Source organism: Perognathus longimembris, chromosome 16, assembly GCF_023159225.1.
Source record: "Perognathus longimembris pacificus isolate PPM17 chromosome 16, ASM2315922v1, whole genome shotgun sequence".
Classification (NCBI taxonomy): domain Eukaryota; kingdom Metazoa; phylum Chordata; class Mammalia; order Rodentia; family Heteromyidae; genus Perognathus; species Perognathus longimembris.
Genome location: NC_063176.1, coordinates 9933737 through 9954760, shown reverse-complemented (window position 1 = coordinate 9954760; position 21024 = coordinate 9933737). Strand labels below are relative to the sequence as shown.

General features: G+C 33.9%; 1 protein-coding gene across 5 annotated transcripts in view; it reads right to left on the bottom strand.

Annotated features, from left to right (window-relative positions):
• Positions 1-8890: 8890 nt before the first annotated feature.
• The window catches only part of Adgrl3 (adhesion G protein-coupled receptor L3), a 648664-nt gene continuing 636530 nt past the window's right edge, over positions 8891-21024 (bottom strand). For 4 of the 5 annotated variants that reach the window (XM_048363853.1, XM_048363854.1, XM_048363855.1 and 1 more), the window contains one exon: positions 8891-9849. In XM_048363853.1, coding sequence (XP_048219810.1) covers positions 9050-9849 — 800 coding nt within the window. In that variant the 3' untranslated portion in view covers positions 8891-9049. Of the gene's footprint in view, positions 9850-15730; positions 15860-21024 lie in introns of all 5 variants that reach the window. The other variant, XM_048363857.1, reaches the window with a different exon arrangement.

Here is a 21024-nt window from a genome sequence, read left to right as displayed (position 1 = left end):
CAGAGACAGCAATTTTTTTTTTGTTTTCAGATTTCACAAACTGATGTTCTCATATGCTACTGTCCAATGTCCTTGGGAGAATGTCAGGAAGTGGCACACAGGCGAGAGCGTCAGGAAATGGCACAATGTACAGCACTCCCAGGGTTTGGCAATGCTTCCTCTAAAATCTTTTGCAATCAAAAATTACTTAGTTTTGCATCGTTCAAATAAATCAAAACTTAGAAACTTTATTCTTATTAATACACATACCTGCTAAATAGAGTTAAGGGAGGACAGGTGGTAACACTGTTGTATAATATAATATTGAATTCGGAAAAGTTATTTACATAAGTACTAAGAAATACGCGGTATTACACATTTTTTGATAGTGGAGTAGTCTAGTGATATATACAAGAGGAAAATTTTAAATAATTTGAGTTAGAATCAGCCAGGATCTCATGGTTAGTTCCTGCCATTTTATCTACAGGGTAGATAGACTGATAGACCAGGCAGAACAGCTTGAAAGATTTTACATAAAAAATAACCTGGAAAAAAACAGGATTGGAAGTCTGGCTCAAGTAGTACCAAGAAAAAGGCTCTGTATTACGGGTCCAGTGCCCCTTTAAAATGCACATTACTATTATCAAGCAAGTATTATTGGTGAGAGGGCAAATAGAACCAACATGACAGAGTCTACCTAATATTAACTCTGAGTCCATTAAATATTTTTCTGGGTGAAGTTTTTATCTGCACATTATATATCACCTAAATTTGTATTTTGATATTTAGAGATGAAAAACCCTATTCATAGCAAAGGTAAGCAATCAACTCAAAGGTATAGAGCTGGTAAATAAGAAAGTTAGAATTTCAAAATGAGGTTTTTCTGATTACTTTCTCAATGCATAAGTAGGTTCCTAGATAAACAGATATAAATTTCTTTCTTGCTTTCTCTCCTCTCCTCTTTCTCAAATCTTCTTTTATTCACATCTTTGTGGATTGTTTCAGAACTGTCACACATATGTGGGATATATATATACATACACACATGTGTGTGTGTTTGTGTGCATATATGCACATGTGTAGCTAGGTATATGACAGTTATATATGTGTATGTATGTATATATGAAATATATATGCTTCACAGACTAATAATATGTCATGTATATGATCGTTTTGATCCTTATTTTTTCTTGAAACATGTTTTTTTAAATGAAAGTAAATTGGTTAATTTCTTTTCAAGCAACATGTTATATAATATCACAATTAAAAAGTTAAAGCCCATGATACCACAGAATAGGGCGAGTGTCTATCTTGTTACAGAAAACATTTACTAATATATATTGTAACTTCTGTTCCAAAGAAGAATGACACGTAATACCACAAAGCTCTGTAATGGATTTGGAACGATGGTTATCTTTCAGATAAGATCTTGGGTATCTACCAATCTTGGAGCATAATCCCCTACCTATCCCTTCAAAAACCAAGATCACAAGAATAAACCACCATACCTATTTGTTTGTTAAAGTGGAGTATTGTTAACTTTTTGCCTTATCTGGCCTTGGAAATTTATCCTCCCAAAGCTCTGCTTTCTGAGTAGCTAAGATTACAGGCAGGAGACACATGACTGGCAGAACAGTAAGCTCTTAATTTAGCTTTCTGTCTTCTTGTAAAGGACAAATAGCGTGTGGACATTTCAGGTGGCAACAGTTCTCTAAATAATTAAACTAGAAACCCACAAAAAATATCAAAGCCTCACATTTTATTCCCAGTATAAGGAGGAAAGAGTGGCAAACTTGAGGCTAGCAGCACAGGAAATCTATCACGCATTCAGGCATTTGGTTTTTATCTTGTAGTTTGTAACACTATCCCAAAACCAAAGTTTTGGTAATCCCATGTAATAAGCATCACTACATCACTTATCATTTACTGATATTTTTATTGAGGTTTGTAGCTCATGATTTTACATGTGATTGTACAGAGCATTTTTTTTTAAATGATGAAAAGATTGTACAATGGGGAAAATCCAATAGCTTGAAATCTGGTAGGTGTATATGGTAAGAATAAAAGCAGGTGTAAATATATTAGAGTCCTAAACCAAAGCTACAATTACTACACTTTAAAAGTATTTTTTTTTTCTTATCAGAAAGGAATAGCTCAATTTAGTTGTTAGTTTTGTAAATAAAGTATTGTATTTTAAAATGATACATCTTGAATTAGATTTAATGCTGGAAAGTAGGGTGGGAGATACGATATGAAAGAAAGAAAAGAAAAACCTTCCACATTACCCATCTAGTTCCAATACATTTACCGAAGAGAAATGAAGGGAAATCTACATGACTATACAAATCTTCATGTTGTAGTTCATAGGCAAAGGTCATTGTTAGGATGTGCAAACATGGAGTCTCTCTTTATAAGTGGTAAAGAAGACCTACTCTCAAATGTGGCTTGGGATCAACTTTAAATGGTTTTCACCTCAATTTTTCTTGACTCAAAATGTCATTCCAAATATAAGCCATTGTGAAAACCAGAAATTCAAGTCATGACAAACAAGACTCTGGAAGAGCAGGAAGATGTTCATCTATGGGACACTGTCCTGGCCACTGTACCATGAGTTCCAAGCCCAAAGGCTACATACATAAAGGCTTATTGATGCATCCATTTTGACACACACATTTGAAGTCAATCAATGTATTTTGCTTTGGAGTTAGAACCATTTTATCTATTTTAACCTTCAGAAAAGTCAGAAGAATCATTCAAAAACTATATTCCATCTGGATTGTAGTGGGAATTTTTGCAGTCTTGGAGCACATTGAGACAAACTTAACTAATTTAAATGTAAATTCCTCTGATTTAGGGCTAACTAAATTTTAGTAAGTTCTACCTTAGATCAAAGACTGTAACAGTCTCCTTTGAAAACTATGCAATCTGAATGACAATGTTTAAATTAGATCCTTGGAAGCATACTTTTCTTTTCTAGCTCTTCCCTTAATATTCTAGAATGAGAAAAGCACTGGCACTACGTAAAGCTGCATTTGGGTAATGGGAGGCTTTGACAACTCATGGTGTGTACAATTATCTGTGAGATTTTGTGAATTGAGTACAATAGTTAAAAAGAGAAAATCGGAGAGTAATATTTTCAGGAATGTAGTTATTTCTTCAGTGTCAATATAATATTCATATATGTAATGAGTTATCCTATAATATGAATATTGTTGGGTTCTATTTGCACAATGTACCTATTTGCAATATAATATTAATGTAAAGTTTATTACAAGGCTAAAGCTCTTAAATATACAAAGCCACAAAGTGCATTATGAGCATTGGTGCTCAATAGAGTCAAGTGATTAGAAAATAAAAGTGAATTGAGGCAAAATAGCTATATTTTAGAATTCCTTATAAAATACAGGTACTTCCTTATTACAGGACTAACTACATGAGAACTATCTAAAGAATGCAAGAAGTATTTAGCATTTCCTGTAGAAGTAATAGGATAAAATGAGCATATGGAAAAGTCAAATTGTACTTTTTAGCAAAACTGTAGCATTTGCTACAGTATATAGTTATTGTTTTTCTTAAATCATTTTTAATGACTTCATTCCCACCCCCGAGTAATTACTCAGATTGAGGTTTGGTTATTTTACCATCAATTTGCCAACTTAGTTGGTTGTGTTCGTCGTCTTTTGAACTTGTAGTTGAAAAGATTTCTTATCACCAAAGATGGTGGTTTACGTAGTGTCTTCCTTGACATCGCAAAACCACAGTTGCCTTTGGGTAGAAGCATCTACCTTGCATTTCATGAAATGAAAATTTTCAAGTGAGGAAAAAATGTAGTTGAGATGCTATTGAGTGAGGGATAAAAAGGCATGTTTGAAATCAAGATGTATGAATAACAAAAGTTCCGGATGTTAAAGTGCTGACCTTTTACTTTTTAAAAAGTATATCAGTTAAATATTTCAAATGAGCTAAACTGTTTCACTGGGGGAAAAAAGTCCAAATTTTTATAATAATTGGAAAGAATCTATTGCTATTGAAGCTTTAAATACAAAGTAATCAGTATGTAACTAGATGTGTAGGTTACTTCTCTTTTAAAGCAAGGCAGAAATAATCAAGATGAATTATCAAATTGGAAAAGTTTCTCTTGTTACATAACCAGAAAACAGACAACAAATTAAGATTTAGATGTCTAACAACATGTTTGGGATGGGTTAAGATAGATTTTTGCTGATTACAAAACTGAATCTACAGTTGAAATCTGAAACAATTTCATGAGCTTGAACAAGTTCTTAGGCAGAATTAATTTGCACAGAATTCATTTACCTTCATAAGCTATTTTGCAATGTTGCTACTTCACTTTTGTGGCTCCACCTTCCTAACATTTGACTGTGAAGAAATGTAAGGTAGAAAGTATTAATTAGGACTTCATAGTAATTATGTATATGAGGAGTTGTAATTATGAGTTACTGAAAATGGACTGATTAAATCTTAATACCTTGGTCTAGAGTACACTGTGAAGTTTATTTGTATTATTTTCTTTCATTATTTTTGTTACAGAAGGAGGAATAACAGACTAATATCTTCACATTCACTCAAAGCCTAATTGGGGTTCTAGGCTTTTTCTCTCCTACTGTCTGAATTTTAAATTATATATATTTGGACTTAGTTTATTTGGTTGGATGTGTTATGTTTTATGAGACAATACCAAGGAATAGAACTTTGGTGCACTACGGCTGAATAAATTCAAAAGCCTAAGTATTCTCATTAATATAAGGGTGACAGTTTACTTCAGAGTTTATTTTCCTTTTTTCTTTCTCTTATTTTTTCTTCCTTCCTTTCTTTCTTTCTTTCTTTCTTTCTTTTTGGTGTACACAATAGTGTAGAAGTCAGTCACAAAAGTTTTTAATGTTCATCTTTAAAGCAAAAAAAAAACTAGTCAGAAAGTTTGAATGTATGTCATAGAAAAGTTGAAGATAATGCTTAAAATGAATATATTTATGTATGTAATTCTTTTACATGCTTATTTCCTTACTGTAAAGTTTCATAATGTGGACTTAAAATCTAACGAATAAATGGCATGAATGGCAATGTATTTAGAAATAATGGTGATCTTTTAAAAAGTACAGATTATGAACTATGTTTCTATTTAGTCACTCTATTTTTTATCAGAATTTAGTGATGTTTCTGTTACCTGCTTTTTATTTACTAGATGTTCCTGATTATTTTGTTATTAATATAATTATCTTTGTGTCTATTCTTTTTGCCTTTATGATTGTTTTACCATGTTTTAGCATCTTTATTATTCAAGTCTAGTATGCTTGGTTTTTGTGAAGTGGAAACAAGGAGGGAAGCCCACAAAATCTAATTAGAAATCTAGTCTTTTAGTATTTCCTAAAATTTCGGTTTTTCAAAAAATATTATCAATTAGGCACATAGGTTGTACAATAATCCATCAGTTTTTTCAGAATCAATTAAACATGCAATTCATTACCTATTATACTGATTTTTAAAAAGATATGTAACCTAAATTGAAAACAGAAAAATGTCAAAATGTAGAATATTATAAAAATATTATATTATTAGGGAGTAATGATTGGCTTATTTCATCAGCATAACTTACATGTAGAAGACAAAGTCATGTGTGAGACCTGTACATTTTGTTTATCAGATGGATGTGTACTGAATGTAATGTCAGATGAAAGAAAAAAGTAGAATAGTAGGTCATGAATCATAGATGATAGTGTAAAAAATGGGGTTAGCCAAAGGTGCTAGACAGAATACAACAACTATGCATTAGTAGTTTGGCATAAGAAAGCATGTGGACAAAAAGGAGGTTCAAGTTCCAGAAATTCAACCCTTGCTAGTATAAACAGGATGAAGTGATAATATGTAAGTTGTACATAAATTTCTATTGAAACATATGCAGGATTAACTATGTTCTTTACTATGTTGTTAACATCATCATTATCATCATCATCATCATCATCATTACCATCATCAAATTTGGAGGAATCCTCTGTGAAAGTCTTTGGGATCTTAGTTCTTTCGGAAAGCACACCAGTACTGATGTGGTCATCGTAATACTGGTCATAGTACTGGTCATCATAATCACCCCTTCCCCTAATGCAAAAGCTTGGTAGTAACTGATAGTACTGAATGGGCTTCTGCACCAGTCTAGTTATTCAAGTGTTCTTTCTTCATGTTGGCCTGTGAAGAGCTTGGGAGGCTACCTGCTTCCTTTTCCCCTATGGTGAAAGACAAAAGAACACAAGCAGGGAGGTAGCAATGTCAGAAAATCAGACAAGCTGAATTGAGGTAGTTTCCTCCATTGTTCTTAAAATAGCTTCTTGCAGATATGAGTTGCTCTCATACAGATCACTACACATCAAGACAAGATGCAGAGAGGGTGTAATTTTTATTTTTGGACTTACCTAAAAACATTGCAAGTATTTTATTACCAAATATATTCTCAGTTTTGGATGGGGTAAACACCTTTCAAATGCCAAGATTGCCACAATGTGGCTCCAGAAAGAAAACTACTAAACTGCTAACCAGTTGTTTTCCAACTTTAAAAAAAATTAGACTTTGCAGATCCTATAGTAATTGACTAAGCAGGATTCACAAAATATTTGGAGATAATATAAAATTTCAGGTGTACGCTTGCCCAGCACAACTTCATTCTGTCATAGTTTTAAAACTGTCTATGTGTTATTGGCCATTTTTTAAACTAATCTTTGTCATCTGTAATTTAAGGTATGTACTTATAGGTGGTGCATAGAGTTTTGAAAAATAAAACCCCTAAACTCTACTACAAGGGCAATTGTATATTGGCAAGTTCATTTTAGCTTTGCCCTAAGTAGAGTTCCATGCTTGAACACAGCTGGCAAAGATAACTGGAAATCTAGGCCTTATTTTAAACTCCCTGTATACAAGGAAAAGTCAGAACAGAAAGTGTCTTGCACTGCCTATATATAACAGACATTCCCTTTGCTGTGCTTCTTGCCAATTTTAGCCAGTTGAGTGAGTTTACATTTCTACCTCCATCACAACAAAGCTTACCAAAGAGAATGACCATTTAGCATCTCCTTCCCCATCTTATAGTCAAATCTCTGATTGAGTCTGGCTTTTGAAATAAACATGGTGACTACAGCTGGCGTACAAATAAACACAATAACCTGTTGGTGAATCTACATCTAAGCAAGTTATGCATCTTGCTTCAGCAACACAAATTCTGTCTGCAAAACTGTATCATTTTTTGTGCTTAGGTTATATGTGGAGTTGGGTTGATTTCTTTTGCCTGGTTCACTTAGCACACAGAGGAATAACAAAGTTTATATATCGAAAACAAAAGGAAAGGCGAGAAAAATGAAAATGGTGATTAATAATATAGTACATACATCCATACAATATAATCTAAATCTCAATCAGTTGTTTATTGGTTGGCAAACAAGTTTCACTTTTACAACAAATATTAGTAATGAGGTCATCCAACGCTGAGACCATACAAAATGGATCATAAATTTAAAAAAAATTATATGTGCTGCTAATTTACCTTTTGTTTTCCTACATTACTTAAAATCCTGTCAAATAAATAAGTTTTCCTGTTGATAAACAGAAGACTTAAAAAAACACCCCAAGATTATTTGACCTTTCAATTCTTACTATGAGGGGGTGAGTTCCTCTAAAACTGGGTAGTGCAGATACCCACTTGGGGATCAACCTGAGCATTCCACATTTAATGCCTATGGAATACCGCTTTTCACATGCAGAAATCCCTCCAGTTCTAATGACACCTCTTGGCTTCTAGAATCATAGCTATTGTCTTGGTGATAAACTGCTTGCCAAATATGCTTTGCATTACAACAGCTGTACCAGAAAACATTTTTTAAAAAAATCTATGCGGTCCTAATTTGCAATAAAACAAAACCAAAAACAAAATGGTGTTGGAAATATTCTGGCTGGATAAAGATATATAGTGAGGGAAGGACATCTAATTTTATTTATTTTTATTTTATTTTTTGTAAAAAATAATTTGTTTGCATTACTAGAAAATGATTCTTATAAAGTGATAGTTTCATTTATTTATTATTTTTATTTTTGCCAGTTGAAATTTTAAAAGGAAAAAACGGGGAAGAAAGGTAAAATAAAGCGAAGGAAAGAAAGAAGGAAACTTTGCTCTTTTACTGGTAGACAAACTTGCAAGACTAGCACAAAAGAAAAAGAAAATTCCTATATTTTTTTTTTCCCCACTACATTAACAGGACTGAAATTCTGGAGGAACAGAAAGCAGACTATATGTGCAATGCTAGTATCTGTACATTACATAGAAATTGCTCAATGTTTTTCTGCCATTAGTTTTATCATCAGTTAATACAGCAAATCATAAAATATGCACTTAGCATATAATTCTAGAATTCCCCTCTGTCTGATTATTGTGTTGTTTTGTTTTTCTTTGCCACTGCCCGTCTCGCTGTGGAAAATTCAGGTTCGGGAGTGGTCATACACAACTATGGGATACAGTTTTGCTCGTATGCTTGTGCGGCACTCCAATCTAGATGCGACATTGTCACTCACAGCAAACAACTGTTCTGGCCTTTGCTGAAAAGAAGGAAACTTTAAAAAAGGAAAGAAAAGAAAAGAAAACTCAGGTCCTTGTCATGACGGCAACAGGGCATCAGAGATGTTTAACACAACAGAATTCAACAAGGCCACAATACGCGCCAGGTTCTTCATATCTCGTTCATTAACATAATGAAGTCTCCATCTGAGGGGAAAGGACAAGGAAAGGAGAAGGGCCCAGAGGATTTTTTTTTTCCTTTTTTTTTTGTGTGTGTTTTTCACAGTTACCTTTCTCCCCTGGACTGACTAAAAATCTCAGTTTAAAAATAAAAATTAAAAAAAAAACAACAACAACAACAAAGAAACTCATCAAGTCAGAGAGTTTGTGTTTGTCTTTCGAGAAGAGCATAGAGATTGCGGAGCGCACACAGTCGCCAGCGCTTCGGTGAAGGCGGCACAGTCCGCAGGTGTCGTGAGCAGTTTCCTGGGGGGTTTTCCATCTCCCGCGGGTCATCTTCTAGAGACTGGTGACCAGATGGGCAGGTCCTTTGGAACTTCCCTCTGGAGAGGTTCCATCCTTGTTGGGAGGAACTATGAATCCGTCGCTGCTGCCTCGCCCTAGCTGGTAGTAGGTGTGCAGCTGATGGACGTGGTTTCTGGAGCCTAGGTTTGGCATGCTTTTGTAGTAAACGTCTTCGGCCTCCCCACCTTTGGCCGCGGGGGTTTCGGTCTGGGTGCTGGTGGTCACACTCTCCGCGTTGGGCCCAGCAGCCAGAGCTGGCAGGCTGGTGTAGAGAGAGTCCCTGTGGGGTGACTGGAGATCTTCCGTGTGCTCGTTGGTCAGCAGAGGGAAAAAGCTCTCACTGTGGTCTTGGGGGATCCTCCTTCGGGTGTAGTGGTGCGGCTGGTGGTTCTCTGTGGAGTACACTCGTGGGGGCAGCAAAGGAGCATCGGATTCTTCATGAATGAGTTCCAGGCCCAGGCTTTCCTCGTGGTTGAAGGACGTGGCATCATCCAGGACAATGGCGTCATCTTCACTTCCACTGCCGAGGTTATTCACCAGCTTGTTCATCAGGTTGCGGTTTTGCTCGCTGGAGCGCTCGTGGTTGTTCAGGTAGGAAGGGATGTAGTTGGAAGTGAGTTCCTTCAGGATCTTTTTCTCTAGGGCCGTCTCGTTGTGGGTATAGCCACGGTCTATTATTTGCACACAGTTGCTCAGGTATTCGCCGCTGGCGATGCTGTAACTGTTGCCATGGTTACCATTCAGTGGTAGAGTATCCATGACACTTGTATCCCTGGCATTGTTCAGAAGCCCCTCTGAAAAAGATTACAAGACACTATGACATTTATATCCAAAAGGCCACAGAACACACACACACACACACACACACACACACACACACACACAAAACACAAAAACATTCATTGACTGTGAAATATGTATAAATTGCTAGCATTTTCAAAAACAGAAAATGTGTTCAGAAAGAAAAAAAATGTTGGTCTTTGTATGTGTACATATCAATATGTATGCGAATCTTGAACATCTGACATCAGCCTCATCAATGCAAAAGCTGTATTTAGAATAAATCTCAAGAGATTTTTCTCAAATCTATTAATTGTGAACTTGCAATTTCTTCAAACACTGTGTAACATTATTTGAAGGTTATTTGGTTAAAACAAAGGGGAAAAATAAAAAAAAATAGTGTGGCCATTCATAGCTTTCAATTTATACACCTCAAAGTCAATTAAACAATTCATTAGCTTTACGTATCGTACTGAAATAGCTAAAATAATAACATATTTCCTGTGTGGTACTTTGAATATGCCAATTAGAAAGGAAAAACAAATAGTTTCTAATAATTGATAGAAATTTCATATGTTTAGAAATAATTCCTACACATAATACCACAAAGGGATTATGTTAAATATGTCAAAATGATGTAGTCATGAAATAACTTAGTCAAATATATGGTACACCTAAATGATTTACACATTAGGAATGTTTAAAATTATTTGCATTTACTTTTGTTTCTACTTTAAATATTTTTTGTTATTGTAATGTAGTGATTCATTGTTTATTGTATAGTCACTAGAAAACACTACATGTAATTGTGTAAAGACACAAGGATTTGTTTCCTAAAATCATAATGGCAGTATGATGTGATGACTTGGTGCATATTGAATTTTGATTTTAAAAGAGGATGAACATTTTATTCTGGTGAGGAACAGTTGTAGTGAAATAAATTTGACCATATACTTCTTCAAGGCTTTTGCATTCCCTTGAATAAAGAGAACTTTAAAAATGTGTAATAGTTCCATAAATCACTTCAAATGCAACCACAAAAGGAAAAAAAAAACACATATATAGACATTTAACCAATCAGGAAGGGTTTTTCTTTCCTAAAAAATTATTGAAGGATTCTCTAAAACTTCTCAATATGCTACTAATTGGTGAAAATAGAGCAATCATTCTATATCTGTGATACAGGTATGTTTATAAGTCAACTAGTTAAATACTGATTTTGATAAAGTGTTGCATAAATGGCAGTTTTTCATGTGGAATTTTGCATACCTTATGTCCAAGTAACTCAGTCTTCAAAAAGCAATAATGCATAAATGTATTAATAAGCAACCATCACAGACATAGGTTGAAGCGACTTATTTTCATGTCATAAAATATCTTGGGCACAAATCCACAATGTTACGGGGAAAAAAAAATGCCTAATAAAGGGTTGCATGTGATGGGCAACTGCTGGTAGGATGCGTTTAATGGTTACGATGCATTGACATAGGTTCTTTATTTCTGTTGTCAATGCATAACACACAGACTGAACACAGCCAGAGCAAAATAAGATGAGATGCAGCAATGCGACATGTTTCTGTGATGGAATGTACCAATAAAAAGGAAACGCTTATGAATTACTTAGCAAAAAAAAAAATAAGTGCTTAATTTAAAAACAATTTAACTCACACAAACATATGAAACTTAACTACATTGATTATGTGACAAGATAAAAGAATCAGACAACAAAAGAGTCTAATCTGTATTAGCATATGTTTATATATATGTATATATATATCAGTCAAGATTTATAGGTTCTTCAGTCCTTATATTGTGAGATGAACTGTTTTTAATAACTACATCATCTATATGTGATGCAATAAAAGTGAACTAAAAAAAATTACATTTGATATGCAATGTTTAGCTTTACTCCCATACTTGTCTCTCTGTAGGGCTCTAAACGACAGCATGAAGAAAAGGAAAGAAAAACAACAAGTAAGCTTACAAGTGACGGTAGAGGAAACATGAGTCAAAAGCAAATTGATGATATGCAGAAAAAAGAGTCAAAGGAAATCATTTCCAAGGCCCCCAAACTCATGAGTCTGTGTTACATGGTTTATCAGAATTTAAATTATCAAAATGTTAGTCAGAAAATAAGAAACCCTCTTCAACACAGGCCCATACCATGAGTCTCTAATAAACATTTCAATAGTTTGTCTTTTTCATGACAGCCATATTTAGAGTATAAACAGAGGAGAGATTATGACCATTCCACATATCATATCTGTATGATATGATAACACACCTGTTTGTAAGGTATGCCATACAATCTTACAATTCATCAGTTGAATTACAAGCACAATCTTTAAATTGGATAGAGTGGATAAAAAGCAGAGTTGAAGGCATTATAATGATATTCTTTTTTATTCATATTATTTTTCTTTCACTGGACAACAATTACTTTCCCCATCGTACCTATACAAATGTGGTTTCATTAGCAAATGAAAATAGATCAGTATTGTCATTTCTGGATCTCTTATTCAGAAGTTGTTTAACTATGGGAGGAAAAAAAAGGTTAAGTCCATTTATAATTATTCTGTAGTAAGAAAATATATGTGGGAAAAAACACAGCATCATCAACATCAGGTTTTCCTTTAGATTATTATATAATTGTAAGCAATCACACGTTGTAAGAGTGGATGCTTTAAGACAATCCTAGCCATAGTTTTGTTTTATTTTGTTGTAGAAAAAAAAAAGCAAGCTAATCAGGTCAGAAGAATTGTTCTGGCTGATTTGGTGTACAAGGAAGTTAAAGTATCACAAAATAAAAATGAGTGAAGCCATTGGGCCAGCTCATTTCCCGGGTTCAACTTGTAATTGATCCACTTTCAGGTTTTTCTTGCTACTAATTCCTATTAGTATTTATTAATTGTGCAATATAGAAAGCCTTGTTGTCACATATTCATATATCTTTATAGCAACCTTTGATGCTATTCACAGTCTGAAAAGAGTTTCATTTTAATACTTTAGAAGTTGGTTTGTTTCTCAGCAAACAGACCTATATTTTAGAATGCACAGAAAATCCCTTTTACTGTTTCAAAGTAGCATTAGAGTAACGATTTGAAGAAACAGCCAAGTTGTTTATGAGCAGAAGTATATGATTGCAGGGTTACTTATAGCTCATTTGTTAAATATGAGAGATCACTGACCTTCAATCTCCACTTTACAGAGACAGGAAAACTATAGCTATCATTAATGTAATGCCACCCATCCAATACAACAGAGCTAGGATCTGAAACAGTGTCATCCAAATTGCTCTCAAATATGTTCCTCTTTGTATCTGCCAATGTTTTTGAAAGCAAGAATTAAATATTAATTTATAGTTCTTATAAGACAACCTTGTATTCTTACCAACAAAAACATAGTCCCCCGTCCTACGAATATGTCTTCCTTTAAACTTTCAGGATTGAATTAAATTACCTTGTAACATCAGTGTATCTTACAAAATCATGAATTCCTCTTTATGTAAAGTTGTCAGGATTTTCCACAATAAATCTTATCCTTACAAAAACTACATTTCTACTACTGACAAGAAGATAATGGTCTGAAAATACTATGCATACAGTTTTAAATATTTCCGCAGCTGAAGTCAATATGACAAATAGTATTCATATTTATTGCTGACTTTACAGGCTTCAATAACACAATAACATATCTTTATGTATTTTAAATGAAGCTATAATAAACAAGAATGGATTTTTGAATGCCTGTACAGAATTGGTAGAACTGAACAGAAAAACTCACAGAGAGTTCAACATAAACCAATCTATACCAATTCATTTATAGTTCATATATAATTTCACCTTGCCAGTAAGAATATGAATAAAATCATCTGTAAGTGTAGGGTTGACGATGTGGCATTCACCAAGATTACTTTGCATTAATGGTAAATGAATTCTTTTTAGTACTGTCATAGTTCTTAGCATCTTTAAAAGTACTGAAATAATAACATTATGAAAATCTTCCATTGGGACTGAAAAACATTAGCAAAATTATTTGTTTATTTTAAGAAAATGCAGTAGAATACATTAAATTTACTGAAGTGAAAGACAAATACTTTCAGATGAAGCCTTTGTACATTTGTTGATAATCTTAATACCAATAATAAGAAATGAATTCCACAGCAATAAATTTTGTAACTGTTCATTATTTAGAGTTTTGCATTTTGAACCTTTTAACTTACTTCTTTATTAAGTTTTTGTCATGTTACATAGCCCAGGATTGCCCCCAAATTTCAGTCTTTCTGCTTCAGCCTACCATGTACTACCACATCTAGCTAATTTACTTTAAAAGCATTCCTTCTTTTGAGACACAATAAAAATAAAGATGACATGGTAGATATTGAATTAGGAAAAACGGACTAATTGATAACTGCTTCTTCTTCCTTCCCCACAAATTTGTTAATAATATTTGAGAAAACAAGCAAAAAAAAAGGTATGTGATCCAAATTAATTTATGTGTTAATTGCCAATCCTTCTAGGTAAGATGAGTAATACTGTGCACACTAAATATGTAGATATGGTTGCATATCTTCATCTGACATTTAAAATTTTTGAATGCAGAAATGTTTTGAATGACACAGGAATCACTTGGTGTATTGAAAGTAGAATAAAACAAAGCAAAAGAAGAAGAAAGAGAAGAAGAAGAAGAAGAAGAAGAAGAAGAAGAAGAAGAAGAAGAAGAAGAAGAAGAAGAAGAAAGCAAGAAGCTTTTCTAAGGTCATCCAATCCTCAGGTAGAGAACAGTGATTTATAAAGTTCATTACAAAGGAACTTTGATTAAAGAGTGGCACTACAGAGAGGATATATATATATATATATATATATATATATATATATATATATATGGACCCAAACAATGTTTCCTACTCATCCTTCTGTGTATTTGGGGACATGGAAGACCAGAGGAAAGCAAATGGGCTATTTTCAGGTACTTAACAGGATTTCCGAGAGACAAGAGAAAAAGGCTGTATGCTTTGCTCTTCTCTGCTCTAAGGACAAACCTGCCATTACAGCCAGAGGGGAAAAATGGAGGATTTACCAACAGAGTATATGAGATCCTAACATGAGATGTGCCTCCACTGTGAGTGTGTGTGTGTGTGTGTGTGTGTGTGTGTGTGTGTGTGTAATTCTAAAAAGTTCTATGTTTATATGACTGAGACAAAGTTAAGTTTTTTAATCATTTTTTCAAACTGGCGAATAAACACAGGAACCAACTTGCAAAGCCTTGTATATTACATTCAGTCACTGCAGGAAAAGCAATGTTGTCACCTGTCTGCTTGGTTCACATAGGGAATGGCAGAACTAATAGAGAATCTTAAACAGCTAATGTGGCTTCACTGATTTTGTCTCCACTGCTTAGTTCAATGCAATTTTCTCTAACGTCATCTAGTGCTTTCATCAATATGAATGCTTTGTGCCAGAGTGAACTCTGTGATACAACCAATATTTATTTTCTCCTTCTTGAAACATCATAGCTACTGAATCAACTTTTCCTTCATCTTACTTACCGTACACAAACATCTCATTTCTCAAACAAAAATACACAGTTATTTAACAGAAGAGAGAATGAACAAGAAAAATACTGACAATCCACAATACATTTTGTAACAATACAGAGAAACAAACACATGTTGATGGATCAAAGATTCACTTATCAGGAGGAATATACTGTTTTCTAAGGAAAACCTAAGGAAAATGGAAAATAAAAGCATCAAGGGGGTGGGATGTGAAAGGAGTCTGTGTGTCTGCTTCCAAAAGAAAGAAAAGGCAGGAGAACGGAAAATAGAATGTGCCCATAAAAGCTACATAAAATGGGACTCTCACTTAAAAAAAATTAAGATAAATTCCAGCACACCTTGTGTGTTGTACATGCTGACAGAAGGGTTGTTACAGACCGCCGGTTCCCCAAGCAATGTATTATAGGGATTGTTAGTACCATGCGGACGAAGCAGAGCATTGCTTATAAGATGATTAGCCATGACTCCTGCAGCAGCCCCATAGAAAGACAGAGAAAAAAAAAAAAGGTCAATCAGGCAAATGTGTTGGAAAAAAAGAAAGGAAACATTTAGAACGACAACAATTGATATTGTCCTGATTACAGGCAGGCAGCTAATTAGACCAAAAATATGCCACTACAGCACACATTTCCAACAACGCACATATTTGAGTTAATGGGAAAGAGAGAAAATGATTTACAGCTTTGATTTTAAGTCGTATTTAGGGTGCTCTCTTTTCCAAGGTGTAGGCAAGAATATATTACCATGCTTGCTAAAAAAGAAAAAGAAGCAAAACCCAGTCATTCATACCAACAAAACACAAAATGAACGTTGGGGAAATAAAATGTTTATAATGTGTAAAGCAAAGCTAAAACTAAATGAACATTTCCTCATTCACAGAAACCATTGAGTTGTTTTCAATGAAATTAAAAAAAAATAAGCAACACTTATGATAAAACACTCATTTGGAGAGCAGTTGTTGACACAACAGAAGAATTTGACATTTCTTGAAATTCTATGGGGAATTATTAAAGTGAAATAAAATATAACCATTCATTAGTATACCATGGTAAGGATATTTGCATTATTCGATGATTACACAATTGCGATAAAAAAATCACATAAACCTTAACTATTTAAAGTAAGCTATCCACTTTGTGGTCTCAAGAATTATACATAGGATTTCATTTTCCATTTTCCAGCTCGTTATTCAAATTTTAGCATATTAAATTAACAAAATTAAATTGTTTTATTCTTTGTAAATAGATATTCTTAGCCTCTAACATATCATTAGTATGTCATTAAAATGTTCCCACCCTCTAAAGCCATTAAACCCAGAAAGAAAAATTAGAGGAAGATTTTTCTTAAATATGACCAAGCCATGAATGAAAATTATAGATGGAATAGAATTTTGATGTCACATGATAAAGAAAAGAAATATGACCAAGGAAATGAAAACACAAACGGAACAAAGAGTCATGTTGAGCATACATATATAAACTTATTTGAATGTATATACAATGTTATCCTATAATAGAGAATGAAAATAGACGCTATATACTGAGAGAAAATATTTTCCAATAAATAAGTAAATATGTGTGATTCAACAAAGAACTAGTATCTAGATATAGAAAGAATTTTCAGAAGATAATGCATAAAATGTTTATGAAGATCTAAGGTGAAAAGAGAGAGTGACAGGAGAAGAATATGACTAGAGTTCACTATATTTATATTTGAAGAGAAAAAAATGTAACACATTAAAATTGTAAATGAGGAAGCAAAGGTAGAAAAGAAAAAGTCACTGAATGAGGCATCTGTAGCTTAAGCCGGCAATGCTAACTACTTAGGATGCTGAGGTCTGAAAACTGAAGTTCAAAGCCAGCTTGAAAGGAAACCATAAGACTCTTATCTCTAATAAACCAACAAAAAGACTGAAGCAGAGCTGTCTCTCACATGGTAGAGTGCCAGTTGTAAGTGAAAAAGTAGAATGAGAGCAAGAGGCCCAGAATAAAAGTCCCTAGCACTGGTAAAACTAAACAAAATAACAACAAAAGAAAGAATAAGAGTGGGGCAAATATAGTCAAAGTTGCATTGTATACCTGTATGGAAATATCACAATGAAACTCTTTTGCAGAGGACATGCCAGTGAAAATTAAGTCAATGCGCACACAAAACATACAAATAAATCAGCCCTAACTATAAACAAAATTTAGTTAGTTAACTGATATAAAGGCATAAATGAACATTTCATGGGAAAAATACATCGACAGCAAGTAAGAAGTGCTGTTAGTCACAAGGAAAATAAAGATGGATACCACAATGATGTAACACTACATATAGAAAAAAATGGAGACTGTTTAATGCGTATGATCAAGAAAGCAAGCAAACAAGATTATTCACACTTTGCTGAACATGATGTAAAAGTGGTACAGCCACTTTGAAAAGCAGTTTGGCAGTCTCTTCTAAAACTAAACAAAATATGACAAAATCATCAGATCATCAGTCAATATACCTTTGAATATTTATCCAGAGAAGGAGATTCATATTCAAGTAAAAATTTATATATGTGAATGTCTGAGGCATCTTGATTTATAACAGTGCCTTACTAGAAACAAACCACATTTTCTTCAAGAGCTAAATGATCAGTGTGCAGTACACGTCCTCCAAAGACTACAACAACCAGAAGGGACTACACATTCAAATCTGACAAAAATAACTAATGAATTATACTATGAGCAAAAAGCCAGTTCCCTAAATGTTGTAGACTGTGTTAATTCCATTTGGAAAGAAACACAACATTCCTGAAAAGACAGAATTGTTGAAATGGAAATATGTAGCCACAGAGTGAATGATGACAGTGATAAAAGGGTTGCGTGAGGTAGTGATGGAAATATGGAACCATTATGTATCTTAAATGTGATGATGGATACATAAATATATTTCTTGGACAAAGCTGCATGGAACTAAATAAACTTCCCATACACAAACAATGAATGATGAATAAAACTGAAAAAAAATCTGAGAGTATGAATTGTGTCAAAACCAGTATGCTAGTTGTGATACTACAGTACAGTTTCACAAAATATTGGAGAAAAACAGACAGAAAGTATGTGATCTCTCAATTTTCTTTTGTCCAACTTCATATGAACCTACTAAAAAAGGCTCTTACATTGAAGTAATACAACAACGGATTTGTAAAAATGTTTTATAAATAAGAAGGGAATACTTTGCAAAGTAGTGCTAATAATCCCTAAACTATAATCTTTTGTCACAGTCACTTATCTGCCAACTAACAATATTTAAACCTCAATATTAGAATATTCAAAACTTTACTAATATGTAGTACAATATAGTTTATCAGATTGCTAGAGTTGGAAAGTATCCCTTCTTTTAGGAACTAACTCACAGGTTTACATCATATGTTCTGCAAAGAATTAGAATTGAATGAAAAGTGTTACAATATTTTTTAATAGAAAAACACTCTATTTTGTACTCCCTCAAAGACTAAGGAGTGAGACCTTTATAGCTACTGTTGCTTCCTTTCTATTTCCATTCATTATGATTCATTACCTCACTTAATTTAATTGGAAAACAAGGTAGTGAGTATAGGGGATGCTATTTCTTTCAGTTCTTCATCCAGCTTAAAATATACAGCATTCCTTTGTTTTAAAATATAACAAAGGCCCAAATTCTTCTGTGCTCAGATGAAATAATTTTGTGGTTCAGAATGAAGAATTAATTAGGAATAATCAAGCATAAGCAAGAAGTTTATGGCTCCATATTTTAGTTTCTTAATCATTCAGTTTACCAAAAGGTCAAGATGAAAAAAAAAAGGCTAATCACAGAAAAATATTCCAGAAATTGCATAAAAGAATTCTAATGAAATTATTAAAGTTTTCATAGATAATCAATCCAATTATTTTTTCCCTGAAAAAAAATATTTTTCAGTTTGTAATTTTTTTAATGAGCTTTAAAGAAAGTACTTTTGGTTAGTAAGCCTGTTGATCTAGGAAGAAACATTACATTTTAAATTTGATTTTATTTATTTCATATTATTTAGGGTCAATTTCTGCTAGGAGTACTAAGGAGGAAGTACTAATGGTATCTGCACAGTGTTGGGATATAATGCTGACTACAGGAAACAGTAATTGGAATATCAGCCTCTCTGCTGTTAGGGTATATTGCTTCCTAGAACTTGACGATATCCTGAATCAATTACTGATATACGGCCATAATTAAGGACTCACCATCCTAACAGGGGACTCACCTGCTATTTATACTAGATCCATATGAACACATAAAATAATTAAAGATTTATAAACACAATGCACATTATTTTCTCTCTCTCTCTCTCTCTCTTTTTTTTTTTTTTTGCCAGTCATGGGGCTTGAACTCAGGATGTGAGCACTGTCCCTGGCTTATTTTTGCTCAAGGCTAGCACTCTACCACTTGAGCCACAGTGCCACTTCCAGCTTTTTCTATATATATGGTGCTGAGGAATCGAACCCAGGGCTTCCTGTATACGAGGCAAGCACTTTACCACTAGGCCATATTCCCAGCCCACATTCTTCTCTTTAGAAACTCCTTACTGGATACAGGGACCTTTCCAGGTAGTAGAGACAAATGAAAAGAATCACAACTTCAAAATAAGCCACATTTTTATTACTGTGCTGCCACTCATTATTTGATTTGCCCAGGTCCCTCTGGGGTTAGAGGGTCTTTCAGAGATCTTTCTTCCTATTACCATCTCAAACATGTGCAATTATTTTAGGTGTAAAAAGGAACACATCGGGCTGGGAATATAGCCTTGTGGCAAGAGTGCTTGCCTCATATACATGAAGCCCTAGGTTGGATTCCCCAGCACCACATATATAGAAAACGGCCAGAAGTGGTGCTGTGGCTCAAGTGGCAGAGTGCTAGCCTTGAGCAGAAAGAAGCCAGGGATGGTGCTCAGGCCCTGAGTCCAAGGCCCAGGACTGGCAAAAAAAAAAAAAAAAAAAAAAAAAGGAACACATCATTCGTACCATCCACACTCATATTTAGACATATCAGTTATATGTCTGGTGAATAGCACTGATGATGCATGAAGGAAAGCACAGACAGAAAAAAAACAACAAGACAGCTTGCACAGAATGTCTATAATTTTTAATCTTTTAGGGAATCTTGTCTTTCTTCATCCTTTACATGCAAAGGTATTTTTGTCTTTTCTCTCCAGGGGCACTGGCTTTCATTTGTCAATGCAGAAGTCTATTTTGTTGGCTGCTGGTTGTTTTCCTTCGTTAACTTAAGTCATTTAAAATCTGATAACTATCTTCAAGGATTCTGTCTACTCTGTCTCTTCCTCCTCCCTCCAACTAGCTTCTGATTTGTATACCTCCCTGCTAACAGCTGTGAAATTACTGAAGACTTTCAAGAAGGTCATGGGTTACAGACCATCTGTCATTGTTTTTAAGCTAAAAAGTTTAAGAATTCTGACTAGTCGGTTGGAAGACAATAAAGTTGGTAGTATTTGTGGGAGAAGTAGGTAGTTTCGTATGTGAAAAGAATCCTTCTGTACTATTTTCAAAAAAATATGTACTGGAAGGTAAAGGATATGAAGGTGAAATATCATTGTTTGATACGAAGTGTCTTGGAGTTTCTAAAACTGAATGGG